Raw genomic sequence first — 15,347 nt, 5'->3', positions numbered from 1 at the left:
GAGGCACTGACACTGAGGAGTGCAGCTGAAATGAAAAATACGAAAGGGGGCTGGCTGGCTATTGTCTTTTCCAGGGAATCGAAATGATAACCCAGTTTACAGAGCCCGGCTCTGGGTGGGTGTGTGTAAACCGGGCTCCTCCTCTTGTGCTTATAAGTTTAAGACGGACCATGCTGCCCACTTGCAAGAACTCAAGGGGTCTGTGATACTGTAGCAGTGCGAGGGACTGCGGTGCTTTGCAATGATCTCTTCAGTGTGTGCCAAGCTGCCTGCAGGATGTGTCCCCTCCACCAGGAGACTGTGTGTGCTGAAGGTACGTTTCTATGCTTTCATCAGAAGTGTTTGAAATGGTCAGTGCTTTGATCTGTGTTTCAGAGCAATCTCTGTGTTTCAAAGCAATCTGTGTGCTTCAGAGCTCCACAGTCTCGCAGCATGAATGCAAAGGAGCTGCCTGTGATTCATTTAGATGTGTGTTTTTGTGGAAGGCCACTTCCTTTTGGTCAGTGCCCGCTTCTGTGGTTTCTGAGGGTGATGTGAGAGTACGTAGCTGAGGTACGGTACGGCACGGCTTGCCTGGGCTGTGTAAACTGGTGGGACTGTATTTAATCCTACAGTAGAGCGAACATTTCAGGGTAGTGACTGTACTGTGGTATGCTTTCAAGCGGGTTACCCAGGGACTGTGAAACAGAGTGGGCACATCTCCACTGGATTTCCTCCTGGCACATGTTCAAATAAACAAAGACACAGAGAGGCAAGCGAAACCACACAATGATGTTTATTATCCAGAGCAGCAGCAGCAGCAGCACTGGCTCTGGGGTTCGGAACTGAGAGTGATATAGCCAACGGAGCACAGCATCGCGATGTGGATATCCAGAAGCACTCCTATTGCAACTGACTCTGTATTAACACGAACGAAGTTGCTGCGCTTCAGTAAAGGGGTTGCTGTATACTTTTGTGTTGATGTTCCCATGCCTTTTGTTCCCTGCTCTTGAGAGCAGGCAGTGTGTTGGAGCGCTGTGGTAACGGCCCCTCCTCGTGTTCCCTGCAGGTGAGCTCTCTGAAGGCTGTCTGGGTGCTGTACCCTGCGCTCTGCCTTGTCATGCTGCCCCAGAGGTGCGGTGCCGTGGCCCGGGCGCGCTGCGGCAGGGAGCTGGTGGAGGATCTGCAGTTTGTATGTGGAGACCGGGGCTTTCACTACAGTACGTACAACAGACTCAGTGAACTGCCGGTTCAGGCTTTAATATTGTGTCAGGGTGTTTCCCCGTGGCTTGCACAGAATCAAGATATATAGCCGCTTGGGATAAAGACGTCTGCTAAATTAATGAGGACTACAGAATATACTGGTATGCTAATAAGAAAATATGTCAAAATGCAGCTCCTGTTGTCAATATCCCGCTACAGCCACACGAGACAGCGCTGTGATTTTGAGACCATGTCCACAGTGGTGCTTACCTCCGTCATGTTTCAGGTAAGAGTTCCCGCTATGGCATTCGGGGTCGAGTGAGAGGGATCGTGGATCTGTGCTGTGTCCGGGGCTGTGATCTACAGCTGCTGGAGGCGTACTGCGCTAAGCCCAAACAGCCCGTGAAACCCACTCCCAAGCCGGGCTCCACGGCTACCCAGCAACTGACCCATCCAAAGAGACTGGCCCGGGACCTGACCTCCACACACGGCCGGCACAGGCAGGTAGGAGCAGCAGAATCGATGAGAGCGGGCTGCAGTGATGAAAGGGGGGTTTCAGGTACATTATCTGCTTGCTGCTCTTGTGCACGGAAGCGACCGGTACAGAGCTGTTTGGTATGGTAGAGATACAGTGGAGCCTCTGGTGTGGACGCACAGCATGTTACTGCTCAGCCCAATGTGATTAAACTTGGTAAGGACATTCAACAGACCTTGATGCTTGATCCTTGGGAACCACATGTCCGAGATAAGAAACTTAGTCAAACAGACGCACGTTTTGACCAATGCCTGTTTTGGCTCAGCTTTTTATTGAAACTGTGCTTGAGGCTATAGATGTGACTTACAGCCCTGCTTTTTGTGTTTTCTTATTTTTCATTTTAGATCGTCTTCAAACAGCACCCCAGTAGGTACGTCTGGGCTTCACAGTTCAGGAGAATGGAGAGAGTGAATCCGGCTCCTAATCTGCGTTTCCTGATCCTGCGCAGATCTGCGCAGCAGAGCGAGGTCCTTTTAAAAAGGCTCTTCAGAAAAGCCCGGGCCGGCCGCTCCTCCGCTGGAACCTAGCAGAGTCGATATACAAACAGGAGATGGGTGGTCCGCCACCTCAACGTTGCGTCTTCATCACTTAGACAGGGTGTAATGCTTTGACTCTCCTGGCTGCTTCATGACGTCATCGTCCTCTCCACCTGAAGAGATCGATTGGCTTTTGTGACGTCAGGGGCTGGCTACTAACCAGCCCAGCAAAGACACCAGAGCTATAGTCCGTCTCTTATAGGTGTTCGAGCTGCGCCTGTGCAACCAAACTAATGCACCCAGAAACTCTGAGCTGCCAGCCTCTGTCTTTATATTGATATAAAATGTGAATCCTTCCGCACAATCTTTTTTTTGTTTTTAACAGCGTTTGTTTGTTTTTTTATATTCTTTTCTTACAGCAAAACTTGAAAAGCCCTTTTAGAAAGTATGTGCACTATTGATTATTTTTATTGTATGCTTTTTTTGTATATATATAAATATTTAAACACTATACTGTGACTTTGTGTATCAGTGTAAATAATGTTCCAAAATAAAACGAGTGGCATATTGAAATGTTGTGTAGAGGTAACTGTGTATAGGGAGAAAGGAGTAGTGGCAACGCTATACATATATAATTTATTTCTTAGCAGACGCCCTTATCCAGGGTGACTTACAAGATATCACATTATTATTACATACAATTACCCATTTATACAGTTGGTTTTTTACTGGAGCAATCTAGGTAAAGTACCTTCCTCAAGGGTACAGCAGCAGTGTCCCCACCGGGGATTGAACCCATGACCCTCCATGGCCCTCTGGTCAAGAGTCCAGAGTCCAATGTGAGGCATAACTGTGGTATAACAAATGCGACGTCTTTTTGAGAGGTACACAAAAGGTTTAAACAATTCCTGGAATACATTATTTTGTAAAACTGTAAACCGCAGTTTTTTGTTTTTTTAATTTAATACTGCAGTCTGTAACAGTACAAGTTAGATATTTATCTTCCAGGAAAGCCCCATAACAAGTTTCATAGAATAAACACAGTCGTACATCAACAACCAAGACCTCAGAACTGAGGTATGCAGAACACAGAAAATCGCTAAATGTCATGCGCCATGCAGCGATAATCAAATCCATGCTTCTTGGATTAAAGGCTGAGCTGATTTGCAAGCATACGCGTCAGGAACAGAGCTGGGCCGAGCTCTGCAGGGACGCATTGCAGTGGCTGCTGTATGAGCCTCATAATCTCCACATATCCAGGAGAATGCGCGGGCATGCTTTACTTTAAGAGTGTGTGGTTTGTTTTTGTGTTTGTTTTTTAACTTGTTACTCTTAACTCTTACCTTGCCAACACATTACCAAATCCTTTTTTTTCTCAAACTAAAATACATCTATAAATCTATTCAGCAAACGATCTCCAAATCGATCATGTCATTTGTTTGATGAAAGGCGCTTCTAAGTGCGTTCCTGTGGTAAGGTCAAGCAAAGTAGAAAATGCCATCAGGTTGTATTTCCTTACACCTATACCTATATACTGAGCAACAAAAGAAACGTATCACTTATATTTGAGCATCAAAATAAACGTATCACTTATATTTGAGCATCAAAATAAACGTATCAATTATATTTGAGAGAAGCAGTGTGGAGTAGCGGTTAGGGCTCTGGACTATTGACCGGAGGGTCGTGGATTCAATACCAGGTAGGGGACACTGCTGCTGTACCCTTGAGCAAGGTACTTTACCTAGATTGCTCCAGTAAAAAACCCAACTGTGTAAATGGGTAACTGTATATAAAAATATTGTGATATCTTGTAACAATTGTAAGTCGCCCTGGATAAGGGCGTCAGCTAAGAAATAAATAATAATAATAATAAGAAATACATAATAATGATAGTATTTGGATAAAATTCTCTAGATGTGTTTGAAAAACGACAAACTCTGTTTTAGAGCAGGTGCAGTGACTTTTTATTGTGCTGATTAATAATTGACATCCCGAAGATGCTGCAGAATGATCTGTCGATCTGGGGCAGGTGTTGTGACTCTTGGTCTCCCTGTTGGTGGCGCTGTCATTGACAGAGTGTGTCTGGTTATACCGTCTCGCCAGGTTTGAAATTGCTGGCTGTGTGCACCCAAGACGACGAGGCACAGCACGCTGCCCTAGTCCAGCCTCCAACATGCCTATTGCACGAAGGCGCTGCTCTCTCGACAGATGTGGCATATTGTTTTGTTTTTTTTCTGTGATTTTCTTTATTGCTTTTATTCAAGCTTGCAATTCAGCAACTGAAATCACTCCTTATCCAGTGTCCAATCAACTGTCTCACTAAAGAGGTGATTAAGTGCACATGCTTCAGTCACAGTCACTCAAGCGTGTCATGGTCAAGGGTGAATGATCGAGTAAAAAGAAACCAAAAACATTTCGTCAATGTCCATCATTCATATACCTTTTTTTTTTTTAAAATCAATGTGTTGTAACAGTGATGAGTTTCTTTTGATAGGTTCAAATATATTAACTAAATAAAGACACAAAATGAACATCTTTGAATGCATCAATTAAAAAAGGTGCCCCTGAAAATCCAAACAGATCAAATCCCAGCTAGAGACTCATTAAGCACATGAGACGAGAATTGATAGACCACTTTTAAAGCTAATCCATGCGTGCAGACCATGTATTATTTGTTTATATTGTTGCCTGTAAAGGAAAGCAACGATTTTGTTGATATTACCTTCAAATTATTTTTTTCTTAGACGTACAATTGTTACAAGATAACACATTATTATTACATACAATTACATTATTTCTTGAGAGAGTACCTTACGCAAGGGTACAGCAGCAGTGTCCCCCACCTGGAATCGAACCCACGACCCTCCGGGCAAGAGTCCAGAGCCCTAACCACTACTCCACACTGCTGCTCATGTATGCATTACTTAGCAATACTAAGTGGTCTGCTGTGACACAGGCCAGTGGGGTCGCGCTGTCATTGCTATTGGTAGAAGGGGTTTCGCAGTACCGCGGAGTTTGACTGCTACAAAGCGTGTTGGCTGCATGCTTTAAAAAGCTCTCCTGACAGGACAAACTTTTTTTTCAGACGAGACTCGAGTTTAATACAGTTTATATCAGATTAAAAAAAAATATGTTAAATAATTCAAGTGTGTAAATAATCAGATTGTTTATAAGACCTGTTTTCTTTTTAGTTCTGTATTATTTATTTGTTCTTTCGAAACGTGGCGACGCTTCACCCTTTAGTTAATACTTAACGGCTTGTCTAAGGAGAGTTGTTTACTGCGGTGTAGCACCAATCCTCTCTCAGGTCAGATCTACTCTACAAACACAAACGCCACACTGGCACGCGTTTATACACAATGACGTCATCGCCGTCAGAACTACTTCAAGCTGACTCATTGAACTGGGGCTCCAGTTTTACATTTAAAAATAATTATATATGAAGTGGAGCCATATGTTTCAAACAAGAAGCCCCTGCCAAACTAAAAGGTCACAACGTGAAACGAAGGCGCAGATTATTCCGAAATCATTCAGCCACGTACCTCGAAACATCGTTACACCGCGTAATAACATGATCCAGCCCTTATAAAAGTTTACCACGGCAGATTTTCAGTTTTCCTCATGTTTCTCCATGGCTATGGTTTACCATGCAATGTCGTGTCTTTCAATAGGATTTACCATACCTCTCTGGGCTTACCTATGCTTTAACATGTTATAAGAGAACACAGGGCTGGTTGATCACATGTATAAGCATGCGTTCATGGCTCTTCTCGCCCACCATTGTGAGAAGTGTTAATTCATGCATGCATGCCTTGTGGACAGCATTTGTTACAAAGCAACATGGAATGAATCCGGGTAATTAAATCCACATGAATTAAGAGGGGGCTCATTTCAAAATGAATGACCTCAGAAGTGCGTAAGATATTGGAGTGTTACTCTTGCGCTATGCAGCCGGAATTCATTATGCATTTGCGGCCATTATTTTAAAGTTTTGACGCTGTTAAAGACGATCACATACGAGAAAGAGCTGCCGGTTTCGCGCAAGAACAGCGATCTACCCAGGCGGTGTCGGGCAGAGTTTGCTGGGATTGGAGCCCTGAGAGGACAGGTTTTCTTGCGGTCAGTCCAGTACTTGCCTGTCCTTGAATACTATAAACAAGACGATAGGGAGCCTCCGCCGCGCTGGCTATCTTGTGTATCACAGGTGAACAGCCTTCACCAAACTGCAAATAACAGGTTTTTGGAAGACAAGTACCAAGTAAAGGTTCACATTTTACTGATTAATCAGCAAATTACAATCTTGGCACGCTTTATGTTTTTTTTTTTTTCGTTTTGCGTTGAAATAGAAAAAGATAATAAAGCGTTAGACTAAACTTCAACACACAGAGTCTCCTTCTGAAAGGCATTTGTTACCAGTACCTAAAACCTGCAAACCAGTCTCAGTGCAGCCTGAGCATGTGGTTGTCAATGCAGATGCTCTACAAGGGGCTTCTAAACAATGCGTAAGACCCATCCGCTGCGAAAATGCAATGAATCAATTCATTTTGAAAAGGTGTATATAGTATATAGTTTTTTTTTGCTGAGTACTGTTTTATCGGTGAAGTAACTGGCCTGAAAATGTGCAGGTAGAATGGACTCCTTTATTTAATCTCTATTGACCTCAACACCAAAGAAGGCTGGAGATCTCTATGGAAGACCAGCTAAAAAGCACTGAAACACTTAACGTAAAACCTCCAGTTAGATTGCAATACCTGAATGCAGGAGTATGTAGTGTTTTAGTATAAGGTGTACAACTCCCATAGGTTAAAACCACAATGTAAAGGCACGTTTTCTGAACTCTCAAGAATAAAATATCACACCTTTTATCATTTTGTTTTTGCCTAGCCCCCCCTTGTTGAAGAATGGAGACCATGCTGTGCTGGGAGATTTCTTTGGACTGAAAACCATGAGATTTAGCTGGGGTGTCAGAGAAGCAAAATAGACCAGAGCTCTCACTGCAAGACAGCCCTTAACGTAGCGGAGAGAAGCTCCCGTTTTTAAATAGTACACATTACCTGGAAGACAATACTATCCGCTCTGCGTGTCTCAGATTACTGGCTTTGTAAGATCTCCGTTCCAATCGCTGTGTCTCCCACGAGTCACGCGATTCTGTCATCTTTAGAACCTGCTAAGTAGGCAGCGCCGTGATTGGCTGGAGGAGGGAGCAGATGCTGCCTATCATGTGCTCCTTGAAGCTCCTTGCATTGTGATTGGGTGCAACTCATGAACAATCAGAGGACAGAATGCAACTGGTTCCTCAACCCAGCCAAGAACAAAGGAAAGCTCCAGCAGGCACTGCTGAGCTTCCCAATCAGATTGCCCCGGGGGCTGCAAGTAAACAGCAGGGATAGCGACGAGCACAACACCCAGATAACGCGCTGATAGGCTGCAGGGCTGTTATAATACTGTGCTGCTTGCAGAAGAGAGCAACCTTGAGGTTTCAATCCAGGGAAGAGGTTATCGCTGGGAAAGAGGGAGAGGGGGAGAGGGGGAGGAAAGAGCACAGAAGGAGTACGAGTGGGGTTGGGAATACAGATTTGAGGACACATTGATTATTTTATAGAGGTTTCCCGTATAAGTTTAGTGATCACTTTCTTATACCTTTCACACGTTTTTGCATCAGACTTGCACGTGTAAACTTCCCTTGGTTCACCGTGGATGGCGGAACTTCCTTTGCAAAGAGTAACAGGCTTAGTGTTTTGGGATGCCCTGCCATTATGGATTGTGTGCCCCTGTGTGAGCCCCTGTATTTCTATCTGAGAAAGTGGCTGGCACACACCTGGTAATGAATTGCAATGGCTTCTCTTTGTGCCCTTGCGTCATCGTGTGCGTCAGCAACCTGCGCTATCAGTTCACTCCCGCGAGGCGCTTCTGATACAAACCTCTGACGTCGGGTCTGCCCCAGACGACTGGCAATGAGGCAACAAGGCTTGCCAAAGGAAACACAATGAGAAGACAGTGGGGTCAATGCTGGGGGGGGGGGAGGGTCATTTAAAACAGTTTAAAACACTAAAGCGATTCCTGATCCAGTCCACTTGTGTGGTATGTCATGAAAGCAGAAAGCAGATTCATTGTAACCACATGCAGACTCTGCCTCCTCTCTAAACAACATCCTCTGTTTTGGATATAAAGTGGTATCACATTGTTTTTATTTATTTATTTGTTTCCAGCGTTTTTCTTTTTGTTAACATGCAATATCTCCGGTTCCCTCGCGCTTACCCATCGACCGCATTCAAGTAAACAGAACCTCTCGCTGGGATTTTGCCATTTAAAAACAATTGCCCTTATAGAGGTTTCCTATGATTCTGCTGTTGTGCCGTGCTTTTTCCTTGCTCATAACGACGTGTGTTAGGGTTTATCACGGTTTGCTAAGGTTTTTAAATGTGCTTTACCGTACCTCTCCGTGCTTGCCTGGGTTCTACCATGCCTTCGATTGATAGAAATGTCTCTTAAGATCACTTGACCTACAAGTTAATGTTCAAACCCAGGGTTTATAGGTCCCGACCCCTTCTTTGTAGCAGAGCTGGTTTGAAAAGTCACAGACTTAAACAAATAAATAAAAAAAATAATTAGAAACATGCTTTAAATTGCATTCAAACTACTTAAAGGACCAGCTGCAAGCATAGCCACTGCTTAGTTAAATGCAATGGACCAGGGAATTGCACTATGTGCAATTCCCTGGTTTATACGCTGTGTGCAATTCCCTGGGTTATATGCTGTGTGCAATTCCCTGGGTTATACGCTGTGTGCAATTCCATGGGTTATACGCTGTGTGCAATTCCCTGGGTTATACGCTGTGTGCAATTCCCTGGTTCTGTGCAGGCAGGTCTTTTTTAAGAGGACAGTCTAACCATGTAAATGATGAACTGTGTGTTTTCCAAGATTTCAGGATGTCAAACTTCAAAATTATTTCGGACATTCAGTTTCTGTTTTCTGACTTTCTTTGTGGAATGCACTTGTGTATAAACGATTTCTGTTTCGAAGGAACTCTGTGCCGAGTCAACCGCGCGATTAAACAGAAGTGTTGCTGTTTTTATTTTTTCGATTTTGAATTAAAACCCTTTCTTCATAAATGCTATGTGCGTGCAGACCAGCAATGCTATACTGTATACATATTTGACCAGTTACACTGCTAAAGATTTGCTGAAAGTGTAACGTTTCTTGTTTCAAAATAAAGAATTACTGCAGAAACTTGTGTATCTTTGCCTAATCTCTGTCCACGTCACTTGGCAACGTTAACGGTGGTACATCACATTGAAAAACAGCAACTTGTAATAACGCACAGTGAAAGCAGTGCAAAGAAAACACGCAGCTGGGTATGTCTGCATAGTATTATTATTATATTAAATGCATTGTGCATGCTTGGAAGCAGCATGGTAAACTGCAACAATTCACTTCTAGTATCATTCAAGGTCAATAGAATGCTTCCCTGGCATGCATCCTGTCCATCAAAAGAATCCTCGTTGCATCCCTTTGGAATCCCTTTTGAATGCAACAATCCGAGCATGAATGAAGGAATGCTTTCTCGATACGCCAGGGCAGAGCTTGCAGCCGTGTACCGTACACACAATCTTGCAGTTTATCAGTCCTCCTCGCTTTGTATAAGACTGAGAGAGCCAGTCAGTCTGTGGTCAGGCCTTGATATCCCTGTACCGATAACGGGTGTAAAGACAAACTCTCCGGACGGCACGCTTGCCAGCCACTTATCACCGGGAAACAATAACAGGGTTTTCTGGTGCTGGTTGTCTTGTTCTGTTGAGGGGCAGTTAATCACCTCCAGATCCTCCAGTAAGCATGCGTAGCTTCCAGCTGCGGAAATACCAGTGACTGACACGCAGTCTTGTCTGTGTGGATCTTGTTTTCCTGCCCAACTTTCTTGGTGAGCATAACCAATGTGTTGTGAAGGCCAGCAGCAGGCTAAAAGAAGGAATTTACCAACGATGTGCCAGCAAACCCAAAGGGCTGCTGTTCAGACCACCCTGCTGGCTTTGAACCAATCGCATCGTATAATCTGGGGTCAACATACTTGAACAGAAAGAACAGCGAGGCAAAGGCTTCAAGAAAACTTTCCTGTAAATCTCTCAACTGTTTGTCATCAACACATATTTCTTCGAATTCCCAATTCCCCTCTGGTTACCAGAGCAGGGAGCATTGGCACTGTTTTCCTGCTTTCATGTCTTGCTGTTGACGCATTGAAATTCAACATCAGCATGCATATGTTTGTAAGCTTGTGTTGTGCAAGGCAAGTACAGAACGCTCATGTGCCTAGCCTAGATGAAACACAAATAAAAATAACACTGCTGGATAAATGCACGCTATTCTGTGTAATGTATCGGACACACAAGGTGACATAAACAACACACATCCACACAGGCAGGTCCGCTGGGCTGTGTTTTCATGCTACGGTCATCGCATGGGGATTGACAGAGAAGCGTCGCGATGAGCCTTTCGTTTGGAAGCAGGGCTTCCTCCAGCATTCCCTGTCTGAAACGTTTCCAGATTCAGCATATCCTGACACAACCTCCTCCACGCACACAGCGGGACAATCACCAGATTAAACTGTCAGAGAGAATCGGCGCAGGAGGCCGGGCAGCTTTATAAGTTTCAGGACCCAGAGGAATGTTGTGGGATTCTGGACTTCATGCTAAATTCCTGCGAGGGCTGCTGTAGCATAAAACTAATATTCATAACTCCCACAGCCAATGCTGAAACAGCTTTGCTGTTTCTTTAAGTTGCTTTCATGTTTTTCCATGTTGATATTTATTTTACAGCCATTGAATAAAGTATTAGTAAAGTATTTTCCTATAGGGGCATGTTCGTAGACAGGAGACCAAGGAAACAGCTTTAAGAGGCTGTTGGAGGTCCACATGACGGGTGCTGCTGGAAGCCGCCTTGTGTTCGGATTGGATGTCACTGAAGTGTCACACCCAATAAGGTTGCATGGAACTCTCAATTGCAATAAGTCAGTCTGTCGTTAGCCTCTTTTAGAAGCTTTATTAAATGATCGATCGATTGATCGCCTAAAATCAATAAAAAAACAAACTTTTTTTTAATAAAGCATGCTGGATGTTTCTAGTCCAATGAATGCATGAGAAAAGTCTTGCAATGTATTTTTTTTTTCTGAAGCAAATGGTAGGGTGCTAGAATGCTTGAGTAGATAACCCAAGCCAGCTGCAGCTGAAAAAACATGTTTTCTCTGATTCTGAAACTACAAATAGATTGAAAAAAATATCTTGGCAATTAAAAAAAAGGAACAACTTTGAACAGTTTTGGAAAGCGGTTCCAGGAAGATGAATGTGTGTGTGTGTGTTTGAGTATATTTTTGCAGTGTGTTGCAGGTGAGCCTCACAATATAACACCCCCACATGCAGCTGTGCAGGGCAGCGTTGCTTCCAATGACTCTGTGCAGCCATTCTGCGGGGCTCTCCTTGCACGTACTCAGATACTGTGTATGTGTTTCTTTCTGACGTCTGTCATTATGTGCATTGACCTGCCACCAATACCAAAGGAAACGACACAGCATGTGCTTTTCCACGCTGCAGTAAAAGGCTCGTGCTTTTCTGCCACCGCACTCTTTCTTTCTTTCACAGTTTGCACGTCCTATTCTCTGCAGGGAACTTTCTCTTCTGTCATTCATGACCACGGCCACAAGGGGGAGCTATTACACAACATTGTTATCTTGACCCTGATTGTGTGCCTCATCTGTTTTTTTTTTTTTTTTTAAAGTGTTGCCTGTAAAATATCATCAGCATAATAAAAACAGCGTGTACTTAACCCTGTAAACTGCTTTCAAATTACTGCATCAGTATAATTGATACACAGCCTCTGCATGTACCATCTTCCACCACCAGGGGTCTCGCTTAGCCACGCAGAGTACATGAGATTTGGCAATAAAGCCCGCCTTTGATGAGGCAATGTTACGCAATGGAGCTGTCATCGGGTCACGTGGAACATGAGTGACTGGGCAGTATACAAGGCCTAGAGCAGTTAGCTGTAAGTTGGGTAGATGTCTCAGCAATCACTATATTTGGGAAGCACTTTTTATGTCTAATCAAATGAAAGTGTCCCTGGTCATGAGTCTGGATAGTGCGCAGTAAGAAAGGGGAGTGCTGTCTCTGTGGATTAGGGCTAATAAAAACTGCTGTCTGTTTCCAGGCTCCTGCCTGTGGCGGTGGCCACGGTTGGTCTCTTATTCTTCTTAGTTTTGTTTTATTTTTTAACCAGGAATGTTCATACGGACAGACGTTTCCTTGTGCTCCCAGATAAAAAGAGCCATCGGCTTGTAACGAAATTACAGCAGCTTTAACGTTTTTCTTTTTTAAAAGGCACAGCAAATAATTTACACACTGACACACACTCGCACACACACACACACACACACACACAACTTCCTGGTCATGCTCAGCAGTCACTTAACGTTCTTTGAAACAGAAGGGAAAAGGTGTGGATCAGGAATGTTTAAAGTTGGCTGCTCCACTCCTGGTCTTTGTTCCAACCCTGTTCTAAACTGGGTTTTTTTTTTGACACTTTGAACCTGTACCTAGTCTGATTTTACCACAAAAAGCACGCTTCCCTATTCCTCCCCAGCCTGATACCATTGTTCCCTGTGATTTGCGGCACCGGGGTGTTCTAGATTCTCTCCTCCGCTCGAGACAGTGCCACACACCACCTGCCCTTATCTCATGCAACCTGACACGATGGCAGAGGAGGCTTCTTTTCTTTTCTTCTCTTCTCACTGTTCCACCTCCCCTGAGTTTCTGAGAAGGAGCTGTTCCGGCTCCTCCTGCCCTGAGCACAGCGCTGGCCCCTCATGACTGTGGTGGCTGGGGTGACCTTTCAGAAGCTCTGGTGCGAAGCAGTTCAGAAAGGGGGCTGGAGCGTTCCTCAACGGCCTCCTGCAATTTACCACAAGGCTGTCAGCCATGAGAAACACTTTCACTTTCATGACTCACCCTGATTACAATGCTCTCCCAGGCACGTTGCAACAGGAGGGTTCCAGAAAGCACCAGTAACTTTAGGAGTAATCATGTGGACTATTAGAGGCAGCTGCACTAATCCAGACGGAAGTGGGGGTACAATTGCTGTTCACTGTGCCTTGACAGCGTGTGTGTGTGTGTGTGTGTGTGCTTGTGTGAGTGAGTGCATGCGCGTGTGTGTGTAAAGCTTATTTGCATGGATGACCCCCAAATCTTTTTGCTGCTATTCAAGACAAGAAGAATCTAAACAATGCAGGGCGCTGAGCAGCAGTTCTGCGTACAGAACAGCACAGGAAACGAGAGAAGCCCTGGCTGTCACTCTGTTGACCTATAACAAACTCTAAATCCCTTAAACGACACTTCATCTAAGCAATGAGTGTGTTTATTTCCAGGACGCACTGCAGCATGTTGAAAGTGTGATGTGCGAGTTATACTGTATTTAAAGGGCATGGAATTCAAAGGAATCCATCCTGTCACCTGCCTGTTGATCCTCCTATAGGTGTGTTCTGTATGACTCTCATTGTTTCAGCTTAGATCACTATTTACCATGCTGACGTACAGTTGGTATACCAGAGTGTAACCATTGACCTGTCCCCCAGCACACACACCCCAACTGATGTGATACATGAGTTCCACGTGGCAGGAATTACTGATTCATTACATCCACTAGGTGTAGAATGCTGAAAGGCCAGTCAGTATACACTACATTGCAGACATATAATGTTCTGCTTACAGGAAACTAAAACGATGTAGGTGTCACTTCCTGTAACAGAATGCCACGTTGTGTAAGCAGTAATGTGACAGGAACTGGCTGAAACACCTGACCCTGTTCACAGAACTGCGACCAGATTTTTAATCACTGGAGTTCATCAAAGCTGAATCATTTAATAAAATGTGGCTTCTCCACGTCGCTGACAACTCTCAAACTAATAATATCTGTGTATTAGCATGAGGACTGTCAGTAATGATAGAAATCAGTATTTATATCAATCAGTATGCTGCCTCGCAGAACAGAGAGTCAGCTTAAGCAATAGGTTCTGCTTTCAGGAAATTGCACACAGAAAGACTTTGTTACTAAAGTCTAAAGTCCATTACAGATAGTGCCTCTCAGATTGAATCCGCAGGCTATGCCGATACTAGGTGGGAAATAGCTACTGAAACGAACTACAGACTGACTGACCAGGTAAGTGCATATTATGGTATTGGGGTTTGAATGCTTCTTATATATTAACATGTGTGAGTTTAATGCATGTTAAAAGGGGAGGGGCAATAGCACTGTTTACAGTGGCTTCCTCTACCAGCTCTGAAAGTGTACAGGATCTTCACATGCATATTATAATCAGGCCTCAGGACCACAAATATGATCATGTGTGTCATCATAATACCTACTGCAAAGCTGCAAAACTTTTCCACTGTAAAACTGCAGGCTGATTTTGCAGTGTCCCCCGCCTACCCAACTACATGCTTTCCTGTGGTTGGCAGATCTTCCATGCATGTTACTACGTTTCTGCTATGATTTCACTATGCCTCACTCTGCTATGCTTTTACCATCGCTATCCTTCTAGAATTCCAACGTGTCGTAATTGAAAAGGGCTTTACTTTCACTTCAGAGTTTAGCATGAGGCCTGAGAGTCTGGAGACAATGTGTTAGCTGGTCCCAGCCACTCCCTACTTGAAACCCCCCTTCAAACGAGCTGCAAGGGTAGATTATTCATTCCGGGAAGCCCTTGTAAAACAACACTTATCACACCCATCGTAAAGTACCAGTATAACAGACACCATGTGCAATAAAACAGAACCACCCCCTCTTTATGAATCCCTGTTTTACCTCCTGCACATATTACACATATCAAATGTGTCAGTTATAACCTCCCACCGCTGCATCAGTAAGCCGTCCGCAGCAGCACTGAATCAGGCCGCTAGAGATGGGTTAGAAAGCTGGCTCATATCAGATATGGGGAGATGTGTTTTTATAGTGTGTGATTGAATCAGATCTCAGAGCTCTCATGCATCTATACTAACACCCACTGCGCTGTACAATGGATGGACTGTCTGGGAGGGCATTTTGACATTATGATGCGCGGATGATCATAGCCAGCTGATCAGCTCTGGGAATTCCTGTCTATTCTGATAAGCACA

General features: G+C 44.2%; 1 protein-coding gene across 1 annotated transcript; it reads left to right on the top strand.

Annotated features, from left to right (window-relative positions):
* LOC117962376 (insulin-like growth factor I-A) lies at positions 1-2,778 on the top strand. Its single transcript, XM_034907723.2, has 4 exons — positions 1-313; positions 1,049-1,199; positions 1,469-1,686; positions 2,062-2,778. The coding sequence occupies exons 1-4, from the start codon at positions 242-244 to the stop codon at positions 2,242-2,244; spliced, it is 624 nt and encodes a 207-aa protein (XP_034763614.2). The 5' UTR covers positions 1-241; the 3' UTR covers positions 2,245-2,778.
* Positions 2,779-15,347: the final 12,569 nt, after the last annotated feature.

This window comes from Acipenser ruthenus, chromosome 30 (genome assembly GCF_902713425.1).
Source record: "Acipenser ruthenus chromosome 30, fAciRut3.2 maternal haplotype, whole genome shotgun sequence".
In the NCBI taxonomy this organism is placed as follows: domain Eukaryota; kingdom Metazoa; phylum Chordata; class Actinopteri; order Acipenseriformes; family Acipenseridae; genus Acipenser; species Acipenser ruthenus.
The sequence above is the reverse complement of the archived record's forward strand: the minus strand, read 5'-3'. Positions and strand labels throughout refer to the sequence as shown.

Coding starts and splice junctions, on each gene's coding strand:
- LOC117962376 (XM_034907723.2), top strand. CDS start 242: ATGATCTCTTCAGTGTGTGCCAAGCTGCCTGCAGGATGTGTCCCCTCC. Junction 1,200..1,468: donor AGACCGGGGCTTTCACTACA/GTACGTACAACA, acceptor GTCATGTTTCAG/GTAAGAGTTCCCGCTATGGC. Junction 1,687..2,061: donor CACACGGCCGGCACAGGCAG/GTAGGAGCAGCA, acceptor TTTTCATTTTAG/ATCGTCTTCAAACAGCACCC.